Source organism: Ambystoma mexicanum, chromosome 2p (assembly GCF_040938575.1).
Source record: "Ambystoma mexicanum isolate Mex_15411 chromosome 2p, UKY_AmexF1_1, whole genome shotgun sequence".
NCBI lineage: Eukaryota > Metazoa > Chordata > Amphibia > Caudata > Ambystomatidae > Ambystoma > Ambystoma mexicanum.
Window position 1 is genome coordinate 238,031,058 of NC_090923.1, and position 26,023 is coordinate 238,057,080.

The 26,023-nt window shown below is 46.1% G+C and overlaps 1 protein-coding gene across 3 annotated transcripts in view; it reads right to left on the reverse strand.

The window, feature by feature from the left end:
* Positions 1-26,023, reverse strand: part of TRNT1 (tRNA nucleotidyl transferase 1) — a 212,791-nt gene that overhangs the window by 15,960 nt on the left and 170,808 nt on the right. For all 3 annotated transcript variants that reach the window (XM_069643520.1, XM_069643521.1, XM_069643522.1), the window contains one exon: positions 20,698-20,945. In XM_069643520.1, the coding sequence (XP_069499621.1) occupies positions 20,698-20,945 (248 nt within the window). The remainder of the gene's footprint in view (positions 1-20,697; positions 20,946-26,023) is intronic.

Sequence of the window (26,023 nt, forward strand, 5' to 3'; positions counted from 1 at the left end):
GTCCTCCCTAGGATCAAGGGAAGGGGATGAAGGCTGTGAGGGCCAAGAAGGCTAGAAGGGCGGGGGGATGAACTCTTCTCTGCTTGTTTGGAGGGCTCCCCGACGGGCCAGGTTCCGCTGGATCGTCCGTTGGGGGTAAGGGCAACCTGGTCCTTATCTCCGTACATAAGGCCTTGATCGCCATCAAGATGGCTCCCGAGTTGTCCTGAGGGTCGGGTACTGGCTGCGACGGGCGCAAAGGTTGGGGAGTGGAATCCTCCGCCTCCACGGGAACCTCATTGGCACCACCGTCGCTCTCTTCGTCCACTTTGTCGGGATCCCTCCCGTGGGATCGGACCTCCTCGAACTTCTTGTTGAGGATCTTCACAACCCCAGCCAGCTCCTCCTCAGAGGCTGAATCTGTGTCCGTGATGGCCACCGCCTCCCCCCCCCTCTTTTTCCACTGGGGTTCTCACGGGGATCTTATTGATGGGCTGAAAAGAGGAGTCCCTCCGCGGTGGCAGGGAAACTCTGGGCCCCGAGGTCGCCTCCAATGGGGTAGCTTCCACAGGCTGGTGAGGCGGATACGCCGATCCTTCATGGTCCTTTCCGACATGTTCTTGCAAAACGCACAGTCCTTCTCCACGTGCGTTTTGTCTTCGTGCAGGCAGTAGAGGCATCTAGAATGCTCGTCCTCCTTGAAGACATTCTGCAATCCGCATCCAGGGCAGTTCCTGAACAGCTTGGATCCGGTTGTCGAGTTTCCTTTGTTCTGGGCCATGTCCACGGGGTAGGTCTCAAGGTCTTCTGGAATCCTCGATGAGAACTTCGCCCTTGAGGGGCGTAGAAAATCCAAAACTGGTCTCCGTTGATAAGGAAGTAGAAATGGTGGAGCTCGAGGCTCGATTGACTGAAAAAATGAGATAAAACTCTATGAAAAAAAAAAAATCGCAAAACGCAGTAAAAGCTTGAGAGCTATTGCACGAGGACTCCCAACACTTGAACGTGCGGTAAAAATCTGAGGATGGCTGCCAGGGGAGGGGCTTAGGGAGAGGGCAGTCATTGGCTGGGGGCAGTATGACCCAGAGACCAGTGATTGGTGATTGGTTACTACTAATAAAGACAGCTCAGAAACAAAACTGAAACTGATTTTTTCTTTACTGAGGATTCCCAGCCTGACGACAGGGAATATTCATGAGCATGTGAATCCAAGCCAGACTCCATGCTGGAGAACTAGAGATGTCTTTTTAAGAATGAGACTTAATATATTGCCAACAAAAGAAGTCCTTGCCTCCAGGAAACAATTTGCAACAAATGCAAATGTTGTCGTTTTTGTAACCAGCACGATCAGATTGAATCATTGCAACATATCACCATGGAAGGGCTCTGCATTGAAAGAGGAGAGACAGAGATGTGCGGCAATGCTACCGACTACAAACCTGAAACTATCGCCTGAAGCGAGAGGAGTTTACCTAATTCTGGAAGTTGACAAAAAGTTGATTTTCAGAGTAACCCAATTCTGGTCAAAGATGATCAGAAATATAACTGTGATCTTGAGAAATCTGCAAGTACTATTTCTACGAGATAAACGATGCGATGGAGGATTTGAAGGCATGTAGAAGAGAAAGCGTCCAGAGCGATCATAGCGCCCCACAACAACATCTAACAATTACTGCCTCTCCCCCATCGCCTGTGGATATAGAACCCGTAGAATGTGAACCAACTCGAGGGGACTTATAGTTTTGTTTCATTTTGCTAGTCATCTCGTTTTATTTTTTCTTTATTTCTCTTTTTCTTTTTTGTGTTTATTTTGCTTTTCTTTACCTGTGATTGATTGGAGAGATAATGAAAAAGCTTTTTGTTAAAAAAGACTGTCATTAACTGTCATTAATGAACGGCGTTAGCATACAACCCTGTGTAATATTTCAGGAATTCCCCATTGATGCCATCATTGGAAATGAACACCTCCCCCGCCTGTCTTTTGATCCCAGTGATGGGCAGCACTCCGCCTTCGCTCCTCGCCAGGTGTCTCCTGGATCTGCCAACCTTGCCATACCTCCGCGCCAGAATATGTCTCGCTGTTAGGGAGAATTTTCATAAATGTGCCAATTCCCTTCACCTTAGAGACCCCCAGCAACTTTTCTGCATTTTTAGGACTTGATTTTCTTACCTGGAATGAGTGTGAGCCTTTTTTTCCCCACTCGCATGTATTTTGATGTTTTACACTTGTGTTCTTTGATTATGGAGTTTTAGGTAACTCCATAGGCATCATCTTTTCATGTGTGTTACACAGCACCCTCAGTGCAGTGACATAGGGATGTCTTTTAGACTTCCGAAAGGTTTAAATACCTTCTCTGGGATAAACTACTATTTCCCACAGAATGTAAAGTGAAATTGACTTTACTAGTCTTTCCAAATTCCTAGACCCAGCACACACCATCTTACAGTGGAGTGCTGGAGGGGTTACATAGTATCCCCTGTGTCTAAATACTCATGTAGCAGTCAAATGCTACCCGTTCCTATTGAAAAGGCTGGTGGCAGTGGGTTTACAACGAACTACCATGATTTTTCCCGACCGCGAACACCGGTAGCTAAAAATCACGGGAGCCATGTTTTTCAAGATGGTGCTTTAAGCCCCTTTGTTTAAACAGGACCTGGTATTCCTTTTTTGCCATTTCTTTTTGGAAAGGTCCTTCTAGTGTTTGTCTCTGTGTCCAAACCAGGTTTGGCCCCTTTGTTCGTATGCCTTTGGCGGGCTTCAGGACTGAAGACCGCCTCTGGCGTCTGAGTGTCTGGGGTGGGCAGGAAGTGAGTGAGGTGCCCGAAACGCCCTGTGCTTAGTTCCTAGGAGACCCAAATGCACTCTGGCGTGATTGGCTGGCTGACTGTCCGGCAAGGACAGCCACCCTGCTGGGTGAGTGACAGCTAGGCTGGAATGAAAGGAAGAGGACGGCTGCTGCAACTCCTGGACCGTTGGTTTGCCCGGTGAAGCCCTGCTGCAGGTCCAAATTGCCAAGTTCATCTCGACAGAGAAGCCCCTTCAAGGACGACTTCTTCCTTTGAGTTGGTGGGACCAATCAACTCGTAAGCCACCTGGATACCATTCTCGAAGCCAGTTAGGATTAATCAGGGGGAAGGACCCCAGCTTGTGTGTTTGAATAACAGCTACTCCAACTGAAGTGACTCTATTTTGTTTGTGTTTTCCGCCGATCCCGTGCAGTGCAGGAGTCCTCCCGACATCCTCCCTCTTGTCCCCACGACTGAGGCTCAGGAACAATGAGATCTGCAGGAACTGCCAGGAACCACCAACTTCAGCTGCATTTGTTTCTTCATACTAAGGTACTCTGCCAACCCGATTGAGAGAACGCCACTCTCGCGGTGAAAGTTTGTGAAACTTTCCCAACTTGCAGGCCTAATCAGCTTGTGACCCAACAAATGATTCTTTTTCGCCTAAACTACTTCTGAGAACTTTTGCAAAGACTTTACCGTTTGATACCAGAACTGCTCTTTCCTATCCAGAACACTAGCCCATTGACTTTGGCCTAGGCCTATTGACTAGAATGGAACTCTTCTGGTGAACTGAAACTATCCGCACTGTCTCACAAGTATATGCGATCTATTCTACTTGCCTTATGCCTTTTTGCTCACTTCTAAGTAACTGAACTGCTATTTGGCTCCTATTTCAGGGGATCTCAAACTGTCTAAAAATCTTAGAGTTTTGTATTGAAGTGTATTTGTATATAATATTAAGTTGCCTCCTTCTAGTGTAATGCTTTCTAAATGATTGTGTAATAAATGACTAAGTGTTTTACCAAGAAACCTTGAGTATAAGTGTCTATTTGAACCACTGTGATTGAAAGTCCTCTGTGTAATGATTTGTACTGCTCACATTCACTCTTGAGATAAGCTTGGCTGCTCAGCTCGCTACCAAAAGCGGTGCGGTACAGACATATACCAAAGGTTGGTTTGGCTTACACCTGTAGTCCTAATTATGTGTGGTGGTCCCAGAGGGCAATGCATGCAATTCTGCCTAACACTGGTGGCAAGCGGTGAGGATCTCACTTTTGTTCATATAATCTTCACAAGGCTAAGCACCACTAGAAAAAGCAATTGTTTTATAATGCCAGATATGGGTAATTTTAAACAGGAAGCCCTGATCATTCTAACAGTAGATCAACTAAAATATATGTGTAAAGTCAGGTCTCTCACTGTTAAAGGAAAGAAAAGTTAATTGATTGATAAATTGTTGACTCATCAAAGACTGGGAGGTAGGGCTATAACCCCTGTCCCCCCAGCAAATGTGGATAACGTTGATGAGGATGATGATGATTCAGAGTCAAGCTCTAATTTTATTGATGAGTTGGAAGAGTCAGAGGAGTCTCAGGATGTGAGCCCCACTGCACCTCTACTTGCTTTAGGTCCTCAAGCTATAACCACAGGGACCCTTCCAAGTCCAGTACCGAGTTCAGATTTTGCCTCTCTTGAAAAAATGAGACTCGAGTTAGAATTTAAAAGGCTCCAAATGCAAACTGAAAGCAAACATCAGGAACACAGGCTCAGAGAAATGGAATTGAATCATGAACTTGAAATGAAGAAATTGTCTCTTGAAAATTGTTCTCTCCCAGAGTCTTCTAGGTCTTCCAGTCCGAAGAGGCCTCACATGCCTAAAGAAGTTGTGAGTATGTATGAGGTGAGACTTGATATTTTAGATTGGTTGGCTGCTTTTGAATATAACTATAGGATTCAGGGTTTCACAGGGAATCAGTTGATTCCTTGGCTTTTGTCTAGGCTCCCCCAGGTTGCAACTGATGCTGTAATGGAGGTGGGGGAACTTGAAAGATTGGAGTATGAAAATGGGAAGCTAGCTTAGATAGCTAGATTTGGGAAAACTCCTTCCGAGTACCTTAAGAGGTTTAGGACCCCCAAAAAGCATGATGTTACCCCTTGGGCTACCTGGGTGTGTGACTGTTTGAAAAACTTAGATGGTTGGGCAAAGGATTACAGAGTTAACACTTTTGAAGGAATGAGAAATCTATTTTTGTTAGAATCTATTTTTGATGCCTGCTCTCCTGAGCCGAGACAGCACTTGGCTGAATCTAAGGAAATTGATCCAAAGAAGTTAGCAAAGGCTGCTGACGTGTGGGTTGCCAAGAGGGCTACTCACAAGGATTCTGGGGCAACTCAGAAGAAGGATGATGGGAAGCAGCAAAAGAAAGATGGCAAAGAAAATTCTAATTCCTCCAATCCACAAGAGGGCCTCAAACATAAGAAGGGTAAGGCACAAGGGAAACCGAATAAGGCTAGTGAAACCTCTGGTGCCAAACCAGAGGGAGGTCAGCAGAAACCATCATTTGTCAAAACATTTGGAAAATGTTATGCTTGTGGGTCTACTGACCATGTGAAAGGCGAACCCAGGTGTAAGGGTAAACCTTCAGGGATACACACTGTCTCCTTAGCCTTCTCCCCAGAGGAAGTACATATGCCAAGTGGAAACATTTCAAGTACTGGCTGAAGACCACATTGGAGTCTCTGCCAGGTTTTCTTTAGTGTCCCTGGGTCTGCAGGAACAGCAGAATTTGGAGGTCTATAATTCGATTCCAGATAACACAAAAGAATATTACAAGGAAAGTGTACTTGTAAATGGTCAGGAAACTCCTGCCATTGGAGACACTGGGGCCAGCATTACAGTAGTGGATGAATCTTTTTTCAAGGCTGAGGGTGTTGCTAAGGCACCCAAAAGCCTCACTAAACTTGCTGGAGGCCCTGTCCAAATGCTTCCTAGACTACCAGCTCACATCCAGTGCAACAACATGACTGTCAAGATACCGGTTAGTGTACAGAGTAAAGTGCCTGGAAGAGTCCTGTTGGGGAATGACTTCAAAACTCTTGGAGTTGTATCAAGCACCCCCAGGCCTCCCAGCAAAAAGAAACAGGAGCAGACAAAGAGGGCCAGGGAGAGTACCTTAGATGGCTCTCCAGAGGATGATACAGAGGAATCTATGACACCCAGCCCACAGGAATTACTAACTGCTATTTCAAGGAAGAATGAGACAAAGGGGAAACCCAAGGTCTCAAGGAAAAAGTCAGAAAGCACTCCTGTGCTACCAACAAGGACATCCCCAAGAGGACTGTCCAAGGTCATACCTGTGACTGCTCCACTAGCTGAGGCTGAGTGTGAGGAACAACCAGGAAAGGTTGAATCCTCAGAGATGGAAGAAGACCTTACCCCTGCTGGAGATCTGGATCCTTAAGACCATCCTGAGCTGCAGTCTTTAGTGGAAGACGGTGGCCCCTGTAGGGCAGACTTCAGCAGAGGCCAAAGGGAATGTCCTACCCGCTGGACGGGAAAGAGCCAGGGAAGCATAGGTTGTACTGGGAAGATGGCCTCTTCTACAGTGAACCAACTGAGTCTATACCAGGGGACTACAGAAGACTTTTAGTGCCTATAGAGACAAGACCCCAGTTCCTACAGTTAGCCCATGAGATTCCTTTAGCTGGTCACTTGAGCTTCAAGAAGACCAAGGAAAGGCTTTCTCTATATTTCTACTGGCCTAAGTTGGGGTCTGATGTAGATACATTCTGTAGAAGCTGTCACACTTGTCAGATCTCTGGCAAGAGTGGAGCCAAGAATGTGGCCCCTTTAGTGGCTCTTCCAGTGGTGGGAGTCCCTTTTGAGAGGGAAGAAATCAGCATTGTTGGTCGCTTAGACCCTCCAACCTCTTCAGGCAATCGATTTATGTTGGTTGTAGTAGACCATGCTACTAGGTATTCTGAAGCTATACCTGTGAGGACTGTTACAGCTCAGGCTGTTGCTAAGGCCCTGCTTGGTATTCTTACCAGAGTAGGTTTTCTAAGGAAGTCATCTCCGACAGGGGATCCAATTTTATGTCCCACTAAGTGCAGGCCTTGTGGAAAAACTGGAAGTCCCTCAGGAGGGAGTTGGATTTAGACACTTTGAGCTTCTCTATGGTCATCCAGTTAGAGGTCCACTGGCCCTAATTAAGGAGGGGTTGGAGAGTGCTCCTTCATCCAAGCAAGTGAGAGTCACTGACTATGTGTTAGGTCTCCGGAGGAGAATGACACAGATGATGACAGAAGCACCTGATAACCTAAAAGCAGGTCAGGCTCTGGTGAAGCACTGGCAGGACCAGAAGGCCAACGTGGTTGAATTTACTCAAGACCAGCAAGTTTTAGTTATGGTTCCTACAAGGCATAGGGCCTTCCAGGACACATGGATAGGACCCTTCAAGGTTGTGGGAAAACCTAGAGAGGTCAACTATCTGGTAACTTAGGCAATCCCAAGGAGGCCCCCAGGGTCTTTCACACCAACTGTCTAAAAGCTTATGTCACTAGACCAGAAGTGGGAGATTTGTTCCTAGCTTCAGCTCAAGAGGAGGAAGATAGTGAACCTCTACCAGATCTCCTCAGGGGACAACCTTTAGATGAGAAAATAGAAGGAGTTAATCTCTCTTCTAATCTGACTCTGGAACAACAGGAGGAGTGCAAGTTTCTGTTAAATCAGTTTGCCTCCCTGTTTTCACTATCGCCAGGCTTGACCCCTTGGGGCCAGCATGATATTCTCACTGCTGACTGTTTACCTGTTAAAAGCAGAGGTTACAGGATGTCAGATAATGTCAGAACCCACATAAAGGAAGAGGTCAACAAGTTGCTTGATCTCGGGCGGGGTAATAGGACCCTCTACCAGTCCATGGTCTAGTCTAGTTGTGCTAGTGCCAAAGGCAGGATCCAAGGAGATTCTGTGTGGACTATAGAGTTCTAAATGCAGTCACTAAGATGGATGCCCATCCTTTACCTAGGACAGATGATCTGGTGGTCAAACTTGGGTCAGCCAAGTACCTCAGTACATTTGACCTAACGTAAGTCTATTGGCAAATAGCCCTGACAGACCATGCCAAGGAGAAAACTGCATTTTCAACCTCAGCAGGCCTCTACCAGTTTAAGATAATGCCTTTCGGATTAAAGAATGCACCTGCAACATTGCAAAGGATGGTTAATGAAGTTCTGAAAGGGATGGAGGACTTTTGCATGGCATACTTGGATGACAGTGCAGTGTTCCGCCCTACTTGGAAAGAACATGTTGACCACTTAGGATATGTTTTGCAGGCTCTTCAACAGGCCTATCTGACCATAAAGGCAAGTAGATGTCAAATTGGTCAGAGCAAAGTTGTCTACCTTGGACATGAGGTAGGAGGAGGTGAAATAAGGCCATTGCCTAGCAAAGTACAAGCTGTACAAGAATGGGCCACCCCTACTGCCCAAACCCAAGTGAGAGCATTCTTAGGTCTCACTGGGTATTATAAGAACTTCATAGAGAACTATGGATCCATAGCTTCTCCCTTGAATGTAGTCTCCTCATCCAAATTTCCTAAAAGGGTCAGGCGGAATGAGGAGTGCAACAAAGCATTTGAAGGATTTAAGAACGCCCTTTGTCAAGCTCCAGTCCTAAGAGCTCCTGACTACAGCTAAACCTTCATTGTGCAAACTGATGCTTCCAATACAGGTATAGGTGCAGTTCTGAGTCAACTGGATGAGAAAGGTAGGGAGCACGCCATCTGCTTCATCAGCAGAAAGCTGAAGGAACCAGAAACAAGGTGGGAAACCATTGAAAGAGAATGTTTTGCTATTGTGTGGTCACTGAAGAGGTTTAGACCATACTTGTATGGATCTACTTTTGTGATTCAGACTGACCACCAACCCTTGAGATGGTTAACATAGTTGAAGGGGGAAATCCTAAATTGTTAAGATGGTCAATCAGCCTACAGGGGTTTGATTTTACCATTGAGCACAGCTCAGGGTGTAATCACCAAAATGCTGATGGTCCCTCCAGAATGTTTGACCGACTGGAGTAAGGCGATTCATCCAGGGGTGGATTAAATCCTCCTGTCCCTTATTCTGGGGGGGACGAGTGTTAGGGTGAATTCTCATAGATGTGCTAATTCCCATCACCTTAGAGACCCCCAGCAACTTTGCTGGATTTTTAGGACTTGATTTACTTACCTGGAAAGAGTTTGAGCCTTTTTTTCCCCACTCTCATGTATTTTGATGTGTGTTTTACACTTGTGTTCTTTGATTATGGAGTTTTAGGTAACTCCATAGGCATCATCCTTTCATGTGTTACACAGCACCCTCAGTGCAGTGACACAGGGATGTCTTTTAGACGTCTCAAAGGTTTAAATACCTTCTCTGGGATAAACTACCGTTTCCAGAGAATGTAAAGTAAAATTTACTTTACTAGTCTTTCCAAATTCCTAGACCCAGCACACACCATCTTACAATGGAGTGCTGGAGGGGTTACATAGTGTCCGTCCCCTGTGTCTAAATACTCATGTAGCAGTCAAATGCTACCCTTTCCTATCGAAAAGGCTGGTGGCAGTGTTTTTACAACTAACTACGATGATTTTTCCCGACCGCGAGCACCGGTAGCTAAAAATCACAGGAGCCATGTTTTTCAAGATGGTGCTTAAGCCCCTTTGCTTAAACAGGTCCCGGTCTTCCTTTTTTGCCATTTCTTTTTGGAAAGGTCCTTCTAGTGTTTGTCTCTGCGCGCCAAACCAGGTTTGGTCCCTTTGTCCATATGCCTCACGGGCTTCAGGACTGAAGACCGCCTCTGGCATCTGAGAGTCTGGCGTGGGCAGGAAGTGAGGGAGGTGCCCGGAACTCCCTGTGCTTAGTCTCCTAGGAGACCCAAATGCACTCTGGCGTGATTGGCTGGCTGACTGTCCGGCAAGGACAGCCACCCTGCTGGGTGAGTGACAGCTAGACTGGAATGAAAGGGAGAGAACAGTTTAAAAGGCGAGTCTCTTGGACTGGAAAGCAGAGTCGACCACTGGAACGAAAGAAAAACGCGCTTCGAAGAAAGGAAGGGAAAGGAAGAGGACGGCTGCTGAAACTCCTGGACCGTTGGTTTGCCCGGTTAACCCCTGCTGCAGGTCCGAATTGCCACGTTCATCTTGACAGAGAAGCCCCTTCAAGGACGACTTCTTTCTTTGAGTTGGTGGGACCAATCAACTCATAAGCCACCTGGATACCATTCTCAAGCTGGTTAGGATTAACCAGGGGGAAGGACACCAGCTTGTGTGCTTGAAGAACAGCTACTAGAACTGAAGTGACTCCATTTTGTTTGCATTTTCCGCCGATCCTGTGCAGTGCAGGAGTCCCCCGACATCCTCCCTCTTGTCCCCACGACTGAGGCTCAGGAACAGTGAGATCTGCAGAAACTGTCAGGAACCAACGACTTCAGCTGCATTTGTTTCTTCATACTAAGGTACTGTGCGAACCCGATTGAGAGAACGCCACTCTTGCGGTGAAAGTTTGTGAAACTTTCCCAACTTGCAGGCCTAATCAGCTTGTGACCCAACAAATGATTCTTTTTCGCCTAAAATACTTATGAGAACTTTTGCAAAGACTTTACCGTTTGATACCAGAACTGCTCTTTCCTATCCAGAACACTAGCCCATTGACTTTGGCCTAGGCCTATTGACTAGAATGGAACTCTTCTGGTGAACTGAAACTATCCGCACTGTCTAACAAGTATATGTGATCTATTCTACTTGCCTTATTGCTCACTTCTAAGTAACTGAACTGCTATTTGGCACCATTTTCAGGGGATCTCAAACTGTTTTAGAGTTTTGTATTGAAGTGTATTGGTATATAATATTAAGTTGTCGCCTTCTAGTGTAATGTTTTCTAAATGATAGTGTTATAAATTACTAAGTGTTTTACCAAGAAACCTTGAGTAGAAGTGTCTACTTGAACCATTGTGATTGAAAGTCCTCTGTGTAATGACTTGTACTGCTCACATTCACTCTTGAGATAAGCCTAGCTGCTCAGCTCGCTACCAAAAACAGTGTGGTACAGACTTATACCAAAGGTTGGTTTGGCTTAAACCTGTAGTCCTAATTGTGTGGGGTGGTCCCAGGGGGTACTGCATGCAATTCTGCCTAACACTCGCCATACAGCGAACCTCTTCATCTGCCAGTTCCTGGAACTTCTGCATATTAACCTGGATCATCCCCTGCAATGCCCTGTACCTGTATTCATTCTCTAGGTGTCTCAATTGCGTTTCCACCTCAGCTAGGTCCCGCTGCATCCCTTAAAGCGACCCGAAATTCACTGATTGTATTACCACACGGATCCACACCTTGATTGCCTCCCATACCATTGAATATGTGGACAGTGACCCCTTGTTAACTGCAAAAAATCCATCTATTTTATCTTGAAGGGAAGACCCCATACCCTCATCCAATAACAAAGAAGGAGCCATCCTTCACAGGGGCTTAAGGCCGGAGGAGCTCCCCAGCACCATAGACCACTCAACCGGTGATTGACCAGACAACGTTCTAGGATGATCTTGCATCTGCATACTCTCGCCAGCCATTCAACAGACACCAACCAGAGATCTATTCTGGACATGATGTCGTGGAACGACAAATAATACATATATATATTTCCTGGCATCAGGGTAGCTATTTTGCCATACATCCGCAAATCCAAGCTGGGACATTATTTGCCCTAGCATTTGCGCTGCACACGTAAGGCCACGCGGAGTAGTAGTGGAACGGTCATTCCCAATGTCAAGAATAATATTAAAGTCACCCCATTTGAGGGAAGATTGTATGCAGTACCCTTTGGGTGCACTACAATAACCGTGACCTCCTGGTAATAGGGACCCAACCTTTGGTATAAGTCTGAACTACACAGGTTGTTAGTGTGGCTGAGCAGCAAGGCTTATCTCAAGCGCGGTCAATGTGAGCAGTAAGGTTGTGACACAGAGTTTCACCACCCAGTTATCCAAATAAACACTTATACTCAAGGTTTCTTGATAAAACAATTATTGATTTACTTCACAATCAGTTATATAAGCCTTCTTCCAAAAGGGAGAAAAAACGTGTAACACTTTAATATACTTCAAAACAAACCCTCAGTTTCTCTAAATTAGATGATACCCATTGAGGATGGCACACAGATACTTCCTACACCCTCAAATAGAAGAACAAGTTACTTACCAACTGTAACGTTCTTTCGATTGGATGTTCCTTCCACGCATTCCTCATCTTAGATATATCCTTACCTTTAGGTTTCACCTCGGAAATGTTTTTCTCTCTCCAGGAGAGGGCGCTCCACTCGAGGCTGCGGCGTCGATGTCCCTCGGCGTCGTCCACTGTATAAGAGCCTGGAGCGCGCCCGTTGGCTTCAGTTCTGTTTTTTCGTATATTATAGTCCATGGTTTTAATTAGTTAATGGCATGCCTCTTTTGACCCAAGCCTTAAAACGTAAAATGTACTGTGGGGTTGGTTGGGAGGGTCGATGAGGAATACGTGGGAGGAACATCCAATCGAAAGAACGTTACAGTTGGTAACTTGTTCTTCGAATGGATTGTGTCCTCCCATGTATTCCTTATATAGACTCCCAAAGCAGTTTTGTATTGGAGGTGGGAGTACAGTATCTTTTTTAATCGTGTACAGAATGGAGTACAGATTTAGCAAATAGACTTCCTTGAGAAGAAGTCAAGTCCAATGCATAATGTTTTATAAAAGGTGTGCATGGATGACCATGTGGCTGCTGTACAAATATCTTGTACAGGGACACCCCTTTTTAGTGCTGTTTAAGTTGCCATGCCCCTGGTTGAATGAGCTCAGTCCATCAGGTGGTTCTTTCCCAGCCAATCTGTAACATTTTGTTATGGCTAAAATTATCCATCTGGATAATGTTTGTTTAGTTACCGGAAGACCCAGTTTGCGTCCAGTGCATCCCATGAAAAGTTGATCACACTGATGAATTTTTGCCAATCTTGAGATGTAAAAACGAAGAGCTCTCCTGGGATCTAGTCTACGAAGCCGCTCCTCTTCCTTGCTTGCATGAGGAGGAGGGTAAAAAGTAGGTAAAGTTATTTTCTGTGACAGATGAAAATCCGAAACAATCCTTGGCAAAAAAAAAGGTTTAACCCTAAGAACAACCTTGTCCTTATAAAAGATGGTGTGAGGAGGACCGCTCGAAAGCGCCTGCAATTCACTTACCCTGCGGGCTGATGTCAATGCTAAAAGAAGTATTGTTTTCAAAGAAAGGAGCCTTAGTGGACAAGAATGTAAAGGCTCAAATGGAATACATGTGAGAAATTTTAGAACCAAATTCAGATCCCACACTGGAACCTGGAAAGGTATTGGAGGAAACACATTATTTAAACCTTTTAAGAATTGAATTATCAAGGGTATTTTGAAGTAAGATTCTTCTTCAGAAGAGCGCTTAAAGATGGATAGCGCTGCTAAGTATCCCTTGAGCCCCAGATTGGCTAAATGTAACAGAAAAGATAAGATTGTGGTAATATTACATTGAAATGGGTCCACATTCTTTTCTCTGCACCAGTTACTGAACGTGTTACAACAACACCGATACAGAGATTTGGTTGCTGGCCTCCTGGCTGAAAGCAAAATCTCCATCACGTCATCCGGAAGATCCCAATCCTTGTATCTCAGCCTTGCAAAAGCCATGCGTGAAGGTTGAGTGTGTTGACCTCCGGATGGAGAACATGACCTTCCTGTCGCGAGGGAAGATCCTCTCTTCTTGGAAGACGTATTGGAGGGCAGATGGACATGTCCAGAAGGTCCGGGTACCACGTTCTCCAGGCCCAATCCGGGGCAATTAGGATCATGGTTTTCCTGAATTTTCTCAACCTCCTGATTACTTGAGGGATCACAGGGATTGGAGGGAACACATACAGAAGTGGAAACTCCCATTCCACCCCGAACGCATCTCCTAAAGTTCCTCTCAGGGGAAATTCCCTTGAGCAGTACAGTTCGCACTTCCGGGTTGGCCCCGGTCGCAAACAGATCCACTTGAGAGGTTCCCCAAAGGGCAAAGGTCTCTTGAATGACTTCCTGAGCTATCTCCCACTCGTGACAGACTGTGCTCTGCCTGCTCAGAGCGTCCGCTGTAGTGTTTTGCTCTCTGGCTAGATGAATTGCCGATAGAGAGATCCTTTCTTGTATTGCCCAGAACCAGAGTTGCATCGCCTCTTTGCACAGCGGCAGTGACCCCACTCCTCCTCTCTTGTTGAGGTAGTACATGGCCACTGTATTGTCCGTCATTATCAGAACATTCTTTCCCCGTACAGAGGGCAGGAAGGCCTTCATCGCTAGTCTGATTGCCCTCAACTTCAAAAGATTGATGTGTAGTTTGGACTCCGATGGAGACCAACGTCCGCTGATTGTCAGATCGCTGATATGGCTCCCCACCCCGTGAGTGAGACGTCTGTCACTACTGTCATCTCCGGCCATGGCTGCCAAAAAGATTCTCCTCTGAGGATATGATGTCTGCAAGCCCACCATTGTAGATCCTGTGCTACCTTGGCTGGGACCTGCAGCAGATCTGACATTTCCCCTGAGAATTGAGACCGTTGAGTTCTGAGAGCCCATTGAAGAGATCAAATTCTCAATCTGGCTTCTGGCACCAGAAAAATACAGGATGCCATCAGACCGAGGAACCTAAGAAATTCGAAGGCCGGAAGATACTGGGCATTCTGGAATTTTGTTACCCTCTGCAGAATGTGGTGAGCTCTCTCTTCGGGAGGCGAGGCTTTGCCCAAGCAAGTATCCAGGACTGCTCCTATAAACTGGAGTTTCTGTGATGGTATCATGTTTGACTTTAAGTTCCGAGAAAAACCTAGTTTGTGAAGGAAGTGACAACTCTTGGACAGATGATCCAGGGCTTGTTCTGGAGAACGTGCTCTGATCATCCAATCGTCCAGATAGGGGTAGACATGAATCCCCCCTCTTCTGAGACTCGCTGTCACCACCGCCATCAACTTGGTGAAAACTCTTGGGGCGGAAGTTAACACGAATGGCAGAACCCGAAACTGAAAATGAGAATTGCTAATCGCAAACCTCAGGTACTTTCTGTGCTTGAGATGGATTGGCACATGAAAGTAAGCATCCTGAAGGTCCAATGATACCAACCAATCCTGGAGTTGGAGAGCCTGAAAGATCTGAGAAAGTGTGACCATCTTGAATTTGTCCTTCCTTAGGAACCTGTTCAAGTTTCTCAAGTCCAAGATAGGTCTCAGTCCTCCGTCTTTCTTTGGAATAAGGAAATAGGGGGAATACCAACCCTTGTTCCTCTCCGCTACAGGTACATGTTCTATTGCACCTTTCTGTAGCAGGGTCATAACTTCCTGCAACAGGAGCGGATCCGGATGTTTGGCAGAGTTGTATTCCGGGGGGTGATTCTGAGGTTTCTTTAGAAAAGGAAGGCAGTAACCTTGGGATACTGTTTCCAGTGCCCAAACATCTGAAGTAATGCCCCGCCATTCTTCTAGATGCTGTGAGATCCTGCCACCCACCGGAGTCTTGTGGGTCAAAACCTCAGAGTGGTTTTGCGGCAGCTGCAGCAGCGGCTGAAGGTACAGATGCCGTTGCTGGGGCAGATCTAGCACCTTTTCCTCGCCCCCGAGGACATTTTCTTTGACCTCTCCGATTGGCCTGCCCTCTTCACATAAAATTACATGAGACAAAAAGTCCTAAAGTCCAGCAAAAAGAGCTGGGGGTTTCTAAGGTAGAAGGCAATTAACCAATTTCTGAGAATTCTCGATAACACCTGCCATATAATGGAGGCATCGGGAGAATGCAATATAATCTCAGATAACCAACCATAGAATGACGGTTCATCAACATTCGGACCGTAAGTGTTAACCAGACCCAGCATGTTTCCAGCAATTCTTCCTCATACCATCACATAACTCCCTACTGGGTCTATGTACTCTTTATCCACATGAAAGGCCAGGAATCAATTAACCAAGGTAAGGGCCCCCCTCGCCTGGGATGAATAATCGGTATAAAATCGCTGCTGGCCCCATTTTGGCGCAAACCCCCTATGCACCGACCCCAATGCATGTGTTTCCTGTAACAGAACTAACTTTGGCTGATGATGCCCAAGGTACGCCAATAGCTTTCTGGCTATTACTGGGTTAAGGTACTGTACATTCCAGGTAAATAGTGTAATATAGTCACTCATAAACATAAGTGTGGATCATGGATCGCCTACTGAAACTCCTCTTCCCTCAGGCTAGATTGCATCCCAAATGTATAACCATGTCTGTCAAACTTTCATATTGAACACCCTTTAGCCAAGTCAACCCTCGCCCCACCTCACATCGCCCAAAACCAGAACATTATCAACTTGCCCCTTTCTAACCAGGCTTCTCTGCATCCACCCTTATCCAGCACTCACCCCATCTCCCCCCTCCTGATGATGTAACCCCCATTATGTTCATGGAAACCTCATGGGGTGCGTTGCGAACAGCAACGGTCCTGTCAGGGCGCCCATGTGCCCTGGTCTAAACGAATCATCTTTACGTGCCGCTCCACAGATATCCCAATGTCCAATAAACAAGAACTAGGATGTCCTATTCACTGTCCGCCTTCGTCTGGAGCTCCACCCGCCACTTGGTTGAGACTTCGAATGTTCCTAAGGTCCCGAGGTGACAGTGGTATTGATGCTTCTATAAAGGCAGTGGCTTCAGCTGGACTGTCAAAGAAGTGTGCCCTACCTCCATGTTGTATTCGCAGGAAATATCAGGGCATATTGAATCTTTCTGGCCCGCAGCATTCGCTTCACTGGGTCATCTGACCGCCGCTGTGCCAGAACTCCAGTCGCAAAAAAAAAAACAGATAAATGTAGTTATTGCTGGCTTCGTAACATAGTGTCCACAGATCCCTAGACATTTTCAAGATGAGGTCTCTGTGAATTGAGCAGTATCGCAATGATAGTGCGCGGCAGAGCCCCGGCAAAGGTGCCAGGACGCGATGGGCGCGCTCAACCAAAATCTGCGCTGAAAATGTTGCAACCCCAAATAGGTTCCGGAGCAGCTCATCCACAAACTGCTCCATGGGCCCCTTTCAGGTTTTCTCAGGCACTCCAGCTATGCGCCCATTATTCTGCCAAGAGCATGAGTCGAGGTCATCACATTTGCTCCGTATTGCGGCCAATTCTGCCTTCAAATCTGCGATTGTACGGCCATGTTGCCACACTATGTCTTCCACCTTTCCTATTCCTGGTGTCAGCTTCCGTAATGCGGCCACTTTCTTTATCCAGTTTGGATTTTAATGAATTAATATTTGCCACAATGTCATCCAATTTAACGTTGATGGACATGAATCCACTCTTCATTGCCATCAGCCGATCCTCACGTGGTTCGGCTTCCGCCACACCCGGGACGCCAGATCGTCAGACCTCAGACTTCTCGCAGGAGTGTTGGTGTATGAATCCATTGGGCCACGCTCCTTCCCTGCCCCCATCAGCAGTGTCAGATCCAACCCCCTCCTCGTCTGATTCTTCTTAACTCAGTTGCAAGGCGGATTCTTCCAAAGGTGGTGAGGTTCCTTTTTTCCTGGAGGTCTTCTGGTCCTCGAAGAGGAACGGCCGATATCGGGAAGAAGCCACAATGCCTGGGTGGCTTTCGCCCAAGCAATAGACCCCTACCCGAAAGGGCCTAAGAAGGGAAAAAAGCCAGAATGGCTTAACAAAAATAAACTTCTCCAATACGATGTGGATGATTGCAGAATCCAATGCGCGAGTAGGATTGATGGTGGTTCTTTAGGAGTATCCTAAATATTACCAGAGTCAATGAGAAGAGGAGAGGAATCCAAAAGTCTGGTAACAGAGAAGAAGTACTCATCAAGTTAAAGGGAATGAGAAACTACAGCAGAACCGAGGAGAATCCAGGAAGGTTGTTGGGAAGAATAAGGGGGGTGAAGCAGGACCAACGGGAAAGGGGAATGAGGGAACAAAGTAGAGGGTATCCAAAGGACGATATGCCGGCCCAAGGGCAACCGGGCACAGTGTAAGAGTCCAAACAAAACAATAAGGAGCAGGTGCCATTAATGTACGGAGTGGATGTAACAGAAAAGCAAGTAGGCATGTAGGTGAAACTTGCACAAAGCGAGAATCCAATGCGAAGCAGCAGGCGGGTGAAGCCAGGCAAAGCACAAAGTGAAAGTCCCAAAGACAAACATGGGTATTGTTTATGTGCGGCAGGCTGCAGAATACATTGAGAGGAAAATAAAAGGGAGGCAAACGGGCGAGGGTGCCAGCAAGGATCAGCAGTGCTGAAAAGTCAGGGAGAGAGCCAATGGCGCGCAGCGGAAAACAGAGCGCCTTACCCCCAAGAGGGAGAGAGCAGGTTGCTAAGAGCCATGGCAGTGTCGCACAGTGAATATGTAGGCTGGTGCTGCTGGGGGAGGAAAAAGACTAGAGAGCGGATGAACGCATGTTAGTGCGTGATGTGTGATTAATGGCGTCGTAGGCACCATCTCCTCCAAAAGCGCCAAGATGTGCGACTGATGACAGCCCCATTCGTCATACTGCCCCACTATTGCCAAGTGATATGTCTCTCCGCAAGTACAGTTCTTAAGTAACTGGCCTCCCCTCGACCCCGAGCAGCGTCTCAGCCTCCAGGGCAGCCCCCTCCAAGCTCTGCAGTAGGCCTGGCCCAGACCTTGAACCGACACTTCCCTTTAGAGTGTTCCCTGCACTCCCACCACTTTCCAAATGTTAGCACCTATTGATTCGTAGTACCTTACATGAAAGCAGGTATTTCACAGAACATGCCGCCTTTCAGCCCATGTAATGCAGTCAACAGGCAATACCCATGCATCGGCACTGCGGCAATCCTCCACCGGCCTCCTGAGTCAGATGACAGCACACAGAGGGCCCCAGGGAATGAGCCCCCAACAGGTGGTGCCCTCGGAGCTCCTCTCCACATCCAGCAGTGCAGAAAAAGCAGAGTCAAGCCCAGCAGAACAGCTAAAGCGGGATAGTCACTGCATGTGTGCAGATCAAGGCTCCACTGCACCCATCCACTCCCCACAGCGCCAGCTGGCCACCACCATTGCACAGCTCACCTCCGGCCACCGCCAGTAAATACACAATGCAGAAACTCTCCTCGATGACTATACGGCTTACGCCAAGCCCGCAGACCATCCACGCTGGCAGATGGTTGGTGTCCTCGCCAACCCTGTCCAGCATGCAGCAGAGTGTTCAGGCGAAACAGGGGGGCCAGCCCATGGGGCATACCAGCAGCCTTGCTGCTCTTCCTCCCGACAGGCCGCAGTCCACCTTAGCCAGCTTAACCTTAGTTCACCCAGGCCAGCCAGTCACTCTCTCCAGAGACAACCACTCCTCCTATCCACCGGCCGCTACTGCCGCCTGCAGAGCCAAGTCAACCCGCAGCGCGGTCCCTCTATTCTAGGCACACTGCGCCACCTCCACACAGTCTTTGGTATGCAGATGTCTGCACTTAAAAGGTTATTTATGGGTTTAGGATGGTCCGGAGCTTGCACCTAGGCCACAACCTTCATTGCTGCTCAGCAGCGCCCCCCTTTAGAGTTCAATTCTAAAAACACCGCAAACATTTCTTGCAGAGCTGAATTTCTAGTCACATTCAGCTATACAGGGCATGTTCGCTATGTCTTTTATGAAAGTTAAAACGCTGTTTCTTTAGAATTAGACTGGGGTGTCTTTAAAATTCCTTTCTAAAGACACATCAGTCTTATGAAAGTTCTGACAATACAGTGTGTCTTTAGAATTCAAAGCGTTGACGAAAGTAAAGAAACACAAGCTCCCTCTAGCTAACGAGGGTCTAGTGCTTGATTATTAATTCCAGGGCATTGAGGCATAAAGAAAAACAAAACAAATACATGGAAGTATTATACAAATGGAAACCTGCACATTGTAAAAAAAGATGGATATGGAGCATTTAGGTTGCTCATTCTCCATTTGGAAATTAATTTAAACTTTTGTTTGGTGTATGCACAGTGTAAACATATAAAGAAAAATACTGAGTACACCCCCCCTTCCTTTAATTGCTAAGAGTTGCCCAAGAACTAATTGTATTTTCTACATTCCGCCTAATTTGTTTTACGAAGAGTAGTCTGTGTGTTTAACTAAATCGTTCACCACTCTTACCTACCCCGCCACAGTGTAATCCTTACATCTCAGTCACACTACCTTGATAGAGTTTGGCTACACAGTGCCTTTCCCTGTTCACCAAAATAAATTGGCCTCTCAGAATCTATCCACAGGGATGATTCCCAAAATACATCCAAACACTTCACTTGTATTTTCTTCACTTTGATACACTACAGTGTTCTATTGCTTATCTCACTTTGCTTAAAAGGTGGTGGTGCCAGAGCACCCTAAAAGTGAATGTGTACATATCAAGTAGAGGATTAGTTATTTACTCACCTGTGATGTTTAATTTATAACAATTGTCCAATACCTAAATAAATAATTGTAGCCTAACTTGTGTTATTAGGAGTTCTCTTGTGCTTCACTGAACCCTTTACCTCTCTCACACGTTCCTAAGTCTAAGCCTTTTTTCTTGGCCACACTACTTTGATAGTTTGGTTACACAGTCCGTTTCCCTGTTCACTGGAAATAAGGAGGCCATTCAGAATCTGTCCATGGGATAGATACTGAAAAACCATCTTAATTGTAAGTTAGTACACAATGTAATGTTGAATTCATGAGTGTTTGCTTGGGTACATCCTGGCCCACACACCTTCCATTTGTAAGCACTATTTCACTCCTTACTATAAGGTGTCTAATAGATGTAAGTTCTCAGCGTTTCTGTGTCACACTCACCATCAGTCTGAGTAAAAATCTATTCCTGTACACAAGAGTTGGAGAGCAGAGTAACACACTTACGTCAGTGATGAAATCCTGGTATGGCTTGAGAGGCACAGTCTCATCTGTGGCCTTGAGGTCTTTCCGATACTTTACAAGGAAGAGGCCAAGGTTTTTCTCCTCTTTGGAAATCTTCAGCCTTAGATCAAGTTTTACGACTTCTTCCTGAAGCCGGAGAAGGGAGGACAAGACTGTCATTGGCTTTGGATCCAGGCTCTCCACATTCCTGCAAACCTTGTCAAACTCTTTTAAATTGTTCGCAGGCAATCCTAGACACAGAGGAACAGATCAAACTATTCAGCTTAGAACAGAAGTGGAAAACAACACTATTAAAAACACTCATTGGTGATCAAATGTGCACCAAATGCTAGTGCTCACAACGCTTACTCTAGTACTCTATTGGCTAGTACACTACAACTTCATGTTATAGTAGAACTAATTCCTGTCTTCAAGTGGGTTTCTTACGATTTAACTACGAAACAGCAAAGAGCTAGACATTTATTTGGATTATAGTGGAACACAACACAAGTCAGATGTGAATTGCAGGATACATGGAAAGGGGCGTGAGTGGGGAATACTGTAATGGCCAAATGCCCAAGTTGTATCGGTTTCTCAAACATTTCATTAGTTAACTAAACTGGCAATAATCCATATATCAAATTGGAAAATTGAGCCCCCATGCTAATATATACCACATTACAACAAAACAAAAAGACAGATTACCTAGTGCCCTCACATTACACCTGGAAGATAATAAAAACAAAACATAACAGGCACATAGGCTGCCAACCTTCCTATATTTATTATTAGGTAGTGTGACTCGGATGGGTTACCATAACAAATTAATTTAGAGGTGTGATGCACCAAAAGCACTTGCATATTGAAGGAGGGTGGATATTTTGGAGATCAGCATCTCCTATTCTTGCATAACCTATCCCCATAGGGCTCACCATAAGTCAACATGGTATTTTTGGGACAATACTAGATATAAACCTGACCAAATGAAGAACATGCATGAAATTCTGTTCTGAAACCACCACCAAAAATTCTTGAATCAAAGACGACAAGCTATATATGGACTAATATTGTCTGATTGCTGTGATAGTGCAAGCAAACACTATACAAAATGAACTCAACCCTAGGTGAGGGGGGATAGCTCAGGGGCAATGTGTTTGTTTTGGAAGCAAAACAATGCAGCACAACACAGGTTTCAATCACAATCCCGTGCCCAATCTGTGGTATTAAGCGCGTTATAAAAGAACAATTATAAATTATATGTACAGAGTGCTCTAAAACCAGTGATATACATAGAAAAGACAATCTTAGTAATGTGGTTTAAAAGTAATCTACTTAGGTTGGAGGGACAGTAGTAAGAAGTTGGATTTTGGGTAAGGCTAATTGCGCAGGCATTAGCAGCACTACCTTTGTAATAGCCATATTGAATTCTACGCCAGCAACTTTGCTATCAGCTGTTCCCATATTTTGTTTTTACACTGTGTAAATACACGTGTCTGGGCACTAAGATGGCCGCTGTACCTGCTGTTTACCGTTGCTAGGCAATGGATACTGAAGAGCTGACTGATCCGATTGGCTGCAACAAGCCTTTTTTATTTTTTTTTATTCAAGTTTTCAAAACAGATCATAAACATTATAGGAACATTGTCTGGAACGTGTTAAGCTTAAATAACATACAGTCTTAATCCCATTCCTCAAAAAGCCCGGATTACTAAATTCAGAACAAGACCCCTCAGCCCCTTGGTACAGTGTTTCCTCTAGTTTCTAAGTGTTATACACAGTTCTCCTGCTCGTGATTTGTGTGTAGTGTTCCCATTTGTCATTCGATAGTGAGCATGGCTGCCACTTTGGGATCTAGTCTAAACAGTTACATTGGTCCCCTCAGGTGAGACAACTTTCTTATTGCCAGCGGTTACGTGAGGCTTAGGGGTGGGCACTTTAGTTTGGGTCAGTTTTCCCATTCGGTTACAGGTTATTAAGTCCCAGGTATATATTTCTTCACAACATCCTCCATAATAGCTTGTATTGGGTGGATTTCCCATGAAAGGCTGCAGTGATTCTCTCCATGATACAGATATTAGAGGCCACATTTATCCATACATTCTTCCCTGGCACCTAGCTCGCTTTCCACCGCATGACAATGGTGGCTTGTGCAGCTAGCAAAAGCGGTGCCGCTAGCCCTGTTATTCTCTTGTGTTCATCCTCACATTCTTCCAACCCAAACAGTATTAGAAGGGTGTCAGCGTGCGATGGATTCCGTCCAGGTCCCTGATCCATCCCAAGACCTCATCCCAAAAGATCATGTGATGAAGATGCCCCCGTATCATGTGCCAATAGTTAGCATTTTCGCCACATCCACGCTGGCACAACAGGCTCGTTGACTGGAACATCTTTGACAATCTGTGCGGATCATACTGCCATCTATGTAACAGTTTAATGGCGTGTAGCTTATACTGGCTGGCTATCGAGATCTGACCGCCCCTCTACACATCTTCCTCCATAGGCCAGGGTCAGTTTCACATCCAAAGTCATTCTCCCATCTATGTTGCAGAGCTCGAGGTGACCCCTTCCCAGCTTCAATCAACAATCTATACATCGTGGAGATCAGGCCTTAGGACTCAGTTCTGGAATTTAATAATTTTTCAAAGGGGGTAAGGTCCCTCTGAACCTTCTCCCTCTATTCGCCCCTCATAAAGATACCTTTGAGTTTCAGAAAGGGAAAGACCGGAAGGGGGCCCAACCCCAATGCCTCCTCCAATTCAGTAATAGTTATGAAAGTCCCCTCCCTCCACAGTTGGCCCACCCTCTCCAACCCCGCTTCGTACTAGGGCTGGCATCTCCTGTGATAAGGGATGTCTTCCCTGACCCCGGGTGCCCAGAAGTGACTCAAAGGGGACGGCCACGAAGTAATCCCTGCATGTTAATGCCATCTCTCCATATGTCCCATATGTTCCCCAGTATCGGGTGATCCCTCAGTCTACGTGTCAATTTATTCCTCGTGACCCATAACCATTCGGCAACGGTGGCTGGGACCAGGTGGGAATTATCCAATTCTATCCACTGGAGCCCTTTCTGCATTCTCGGATGGGGGACCAGAATCCTTAACTGAGCAGCCTCATAATACTTCCTGAGATCCGGTAGGCCCACATCACTCTTATCTTTGGGTAGCGTCAGGGTCTCATAGGCTACCCTGGTCTTCTTCCCCTGCCACAAGAATCGTAAAATTGCCCTTTTCACTTCCCCAAAGAAGGGTTTCGGCATTCGAATCGGGAGCATCTGAAAGGGATAAAGGAATCTAGGCAAACATACCATCTTTACCTCATTCATTCTCCCAAGCCAGGACATTGTTAGCTTCCCCCACTTTACCAGGTCAGCATGGAATCTCGAGTGGCAGGGGGTGGAGGGGAATTGGCATCGTACAACATATTCAAATCTCTGGTAATGTTTATTCCCAGGTATCTTAAATTCCCACCTCCAATCGTCAGACCCAATGGGGAGATTCTTTCAGCGTCACCTTGTGTGGGTTCATGCAGCGGGAATAGAATGGACTTGGCTCTATTAATTTTAAACCCAGAAAGTTCACCATATTCTTCAATCAAGTGTATCACTCTGGGTATGTACGACAAGGGGTGATGAATGTGTAAGAGTAAATCATCTGCGTATAGGGCCACCTTGTATTCTTTCCCTCCCATTTTAAGTCCCTCCACCTGTTGATCTTCTCTAAGTTTCTGGGCCAGGGACTCCACAGAGAGGGCGAACAATATCGTGGAGTGGGGGCACCCCTGTCATGTGCCTCTGCCCAAGCCAAACCAGCGAGAGTAATCCCCATTGACGAACACTGAGGCTTTGGGGGGGGATGTATATACTGCTTGAATCCCTTTCCTGAATTTAGGACCAACTCCCACTTTGCCCAGAACTGCCATCAGAAAGCCCCACTCAACCCTGTCGAAGGCCTTCTCTCTGCATCTACCGAGAGGAGGGCCGGATTGTTGGTCATCTTCTGTGATTCATGAATCAGGTGTAAGGTCTTTCGCATGGTATCCGCGCCCTGTCTTCCCATTATGAATCCAACCGGTTTGTAGTGACATTTTCGAATGTAATAATTTTGAATGCATTAATTTCAAATCAAACATGTCAAAGAAAATGTCCAATTTTTTAAAACATTTTTTTGTTATGGGGGATGGGGGGGGGAGTTCCAACCCCCCTTTTTTTTAAATAACCCTTTTTTACTAGCCGAACCCCCCAAAAAAACAAAATAAAAAAAGAAATATTCAGGAAAAAAAATTAACATTTTTTTTCCCGAAATTAACGGCATACGAAATTATTCATTCGACATTTTAACTGGACACGAATCCAACCTGATCAGCATGTATCAGGCGGGGCATGAGCTTTTCCAATCTTGCGGCGAGACCCTTGTATAGATTTTAGCATCAATATTTAAAAAGGCTACAGGGCGATATGATCCAAACTGTTTGGGATCCAGGCCGTCTTTGGGGATCACAGTGCTGAGGGCCCGCGAAAAGGAGTCGAGGGCAGTACCTGCCTCAAGGATGTCCATTGAAGAGCTCAACCATGAAGGGAAGGAGTGGTGAGAGGAAGGACTTCTAGAACCCTGCGGTATAACCATCCTCTCCTGGGGCTTTCCCTAGCGAGAGTCTTTCCACTGCCCTCTTAATTTCCTTGGCAGTGATAGGGCATCAAGGTCAAGGGTTTCATCTCGCGTAAGCTTTCGGCAACTCAACCTTTGCCATATATTCATCTATTCCCCATTGTGTGGGGTCCACCTCTGATTTATATAAGATCTCATAAAACTCTGCAAAAGCCTCCGGGATGCCTGCTCCCTCTGCCCGCTGAACACTGCCGCCTTCTTCTATGGACATCACCCTCCTCTCAGCCCATTGATCCCGTAGTCTGGCAGCCAACAAGGTGTCCCCCTTGTCTCACTTTTCATAAAACGTATGCTTGAGAAGTTGCAGTTTCCAAACTATCTGTCCCTCTTCCAAGTGTCAGAGCTCCTCTCTCTTCTGTTTGGCCTCCAGAACCTTGTCCTCCCTAACTTCACCGTCCCTCCTCGACCCCTCTTCTAGTTGGGCTATCTCTTTCCTCAATCTGCCTTCGATTAAGGCCTTTTCCATCTTTTTGTTGGCTCCCTCTCTAATCAGGACACAAAATACAAAATACTCCCTAATCAGGATTCCCCGCCACGTTGCCTTCCCTGCCTCCCAAACCGTTATCTTTGGGACCTCCCCTGTATTGTTTGTTTTGAAGTATTCACTCTTTTCATCACCCAATTCGGTCCTAAAAATCGGGTGCTTCCATAAAGATTCATTGC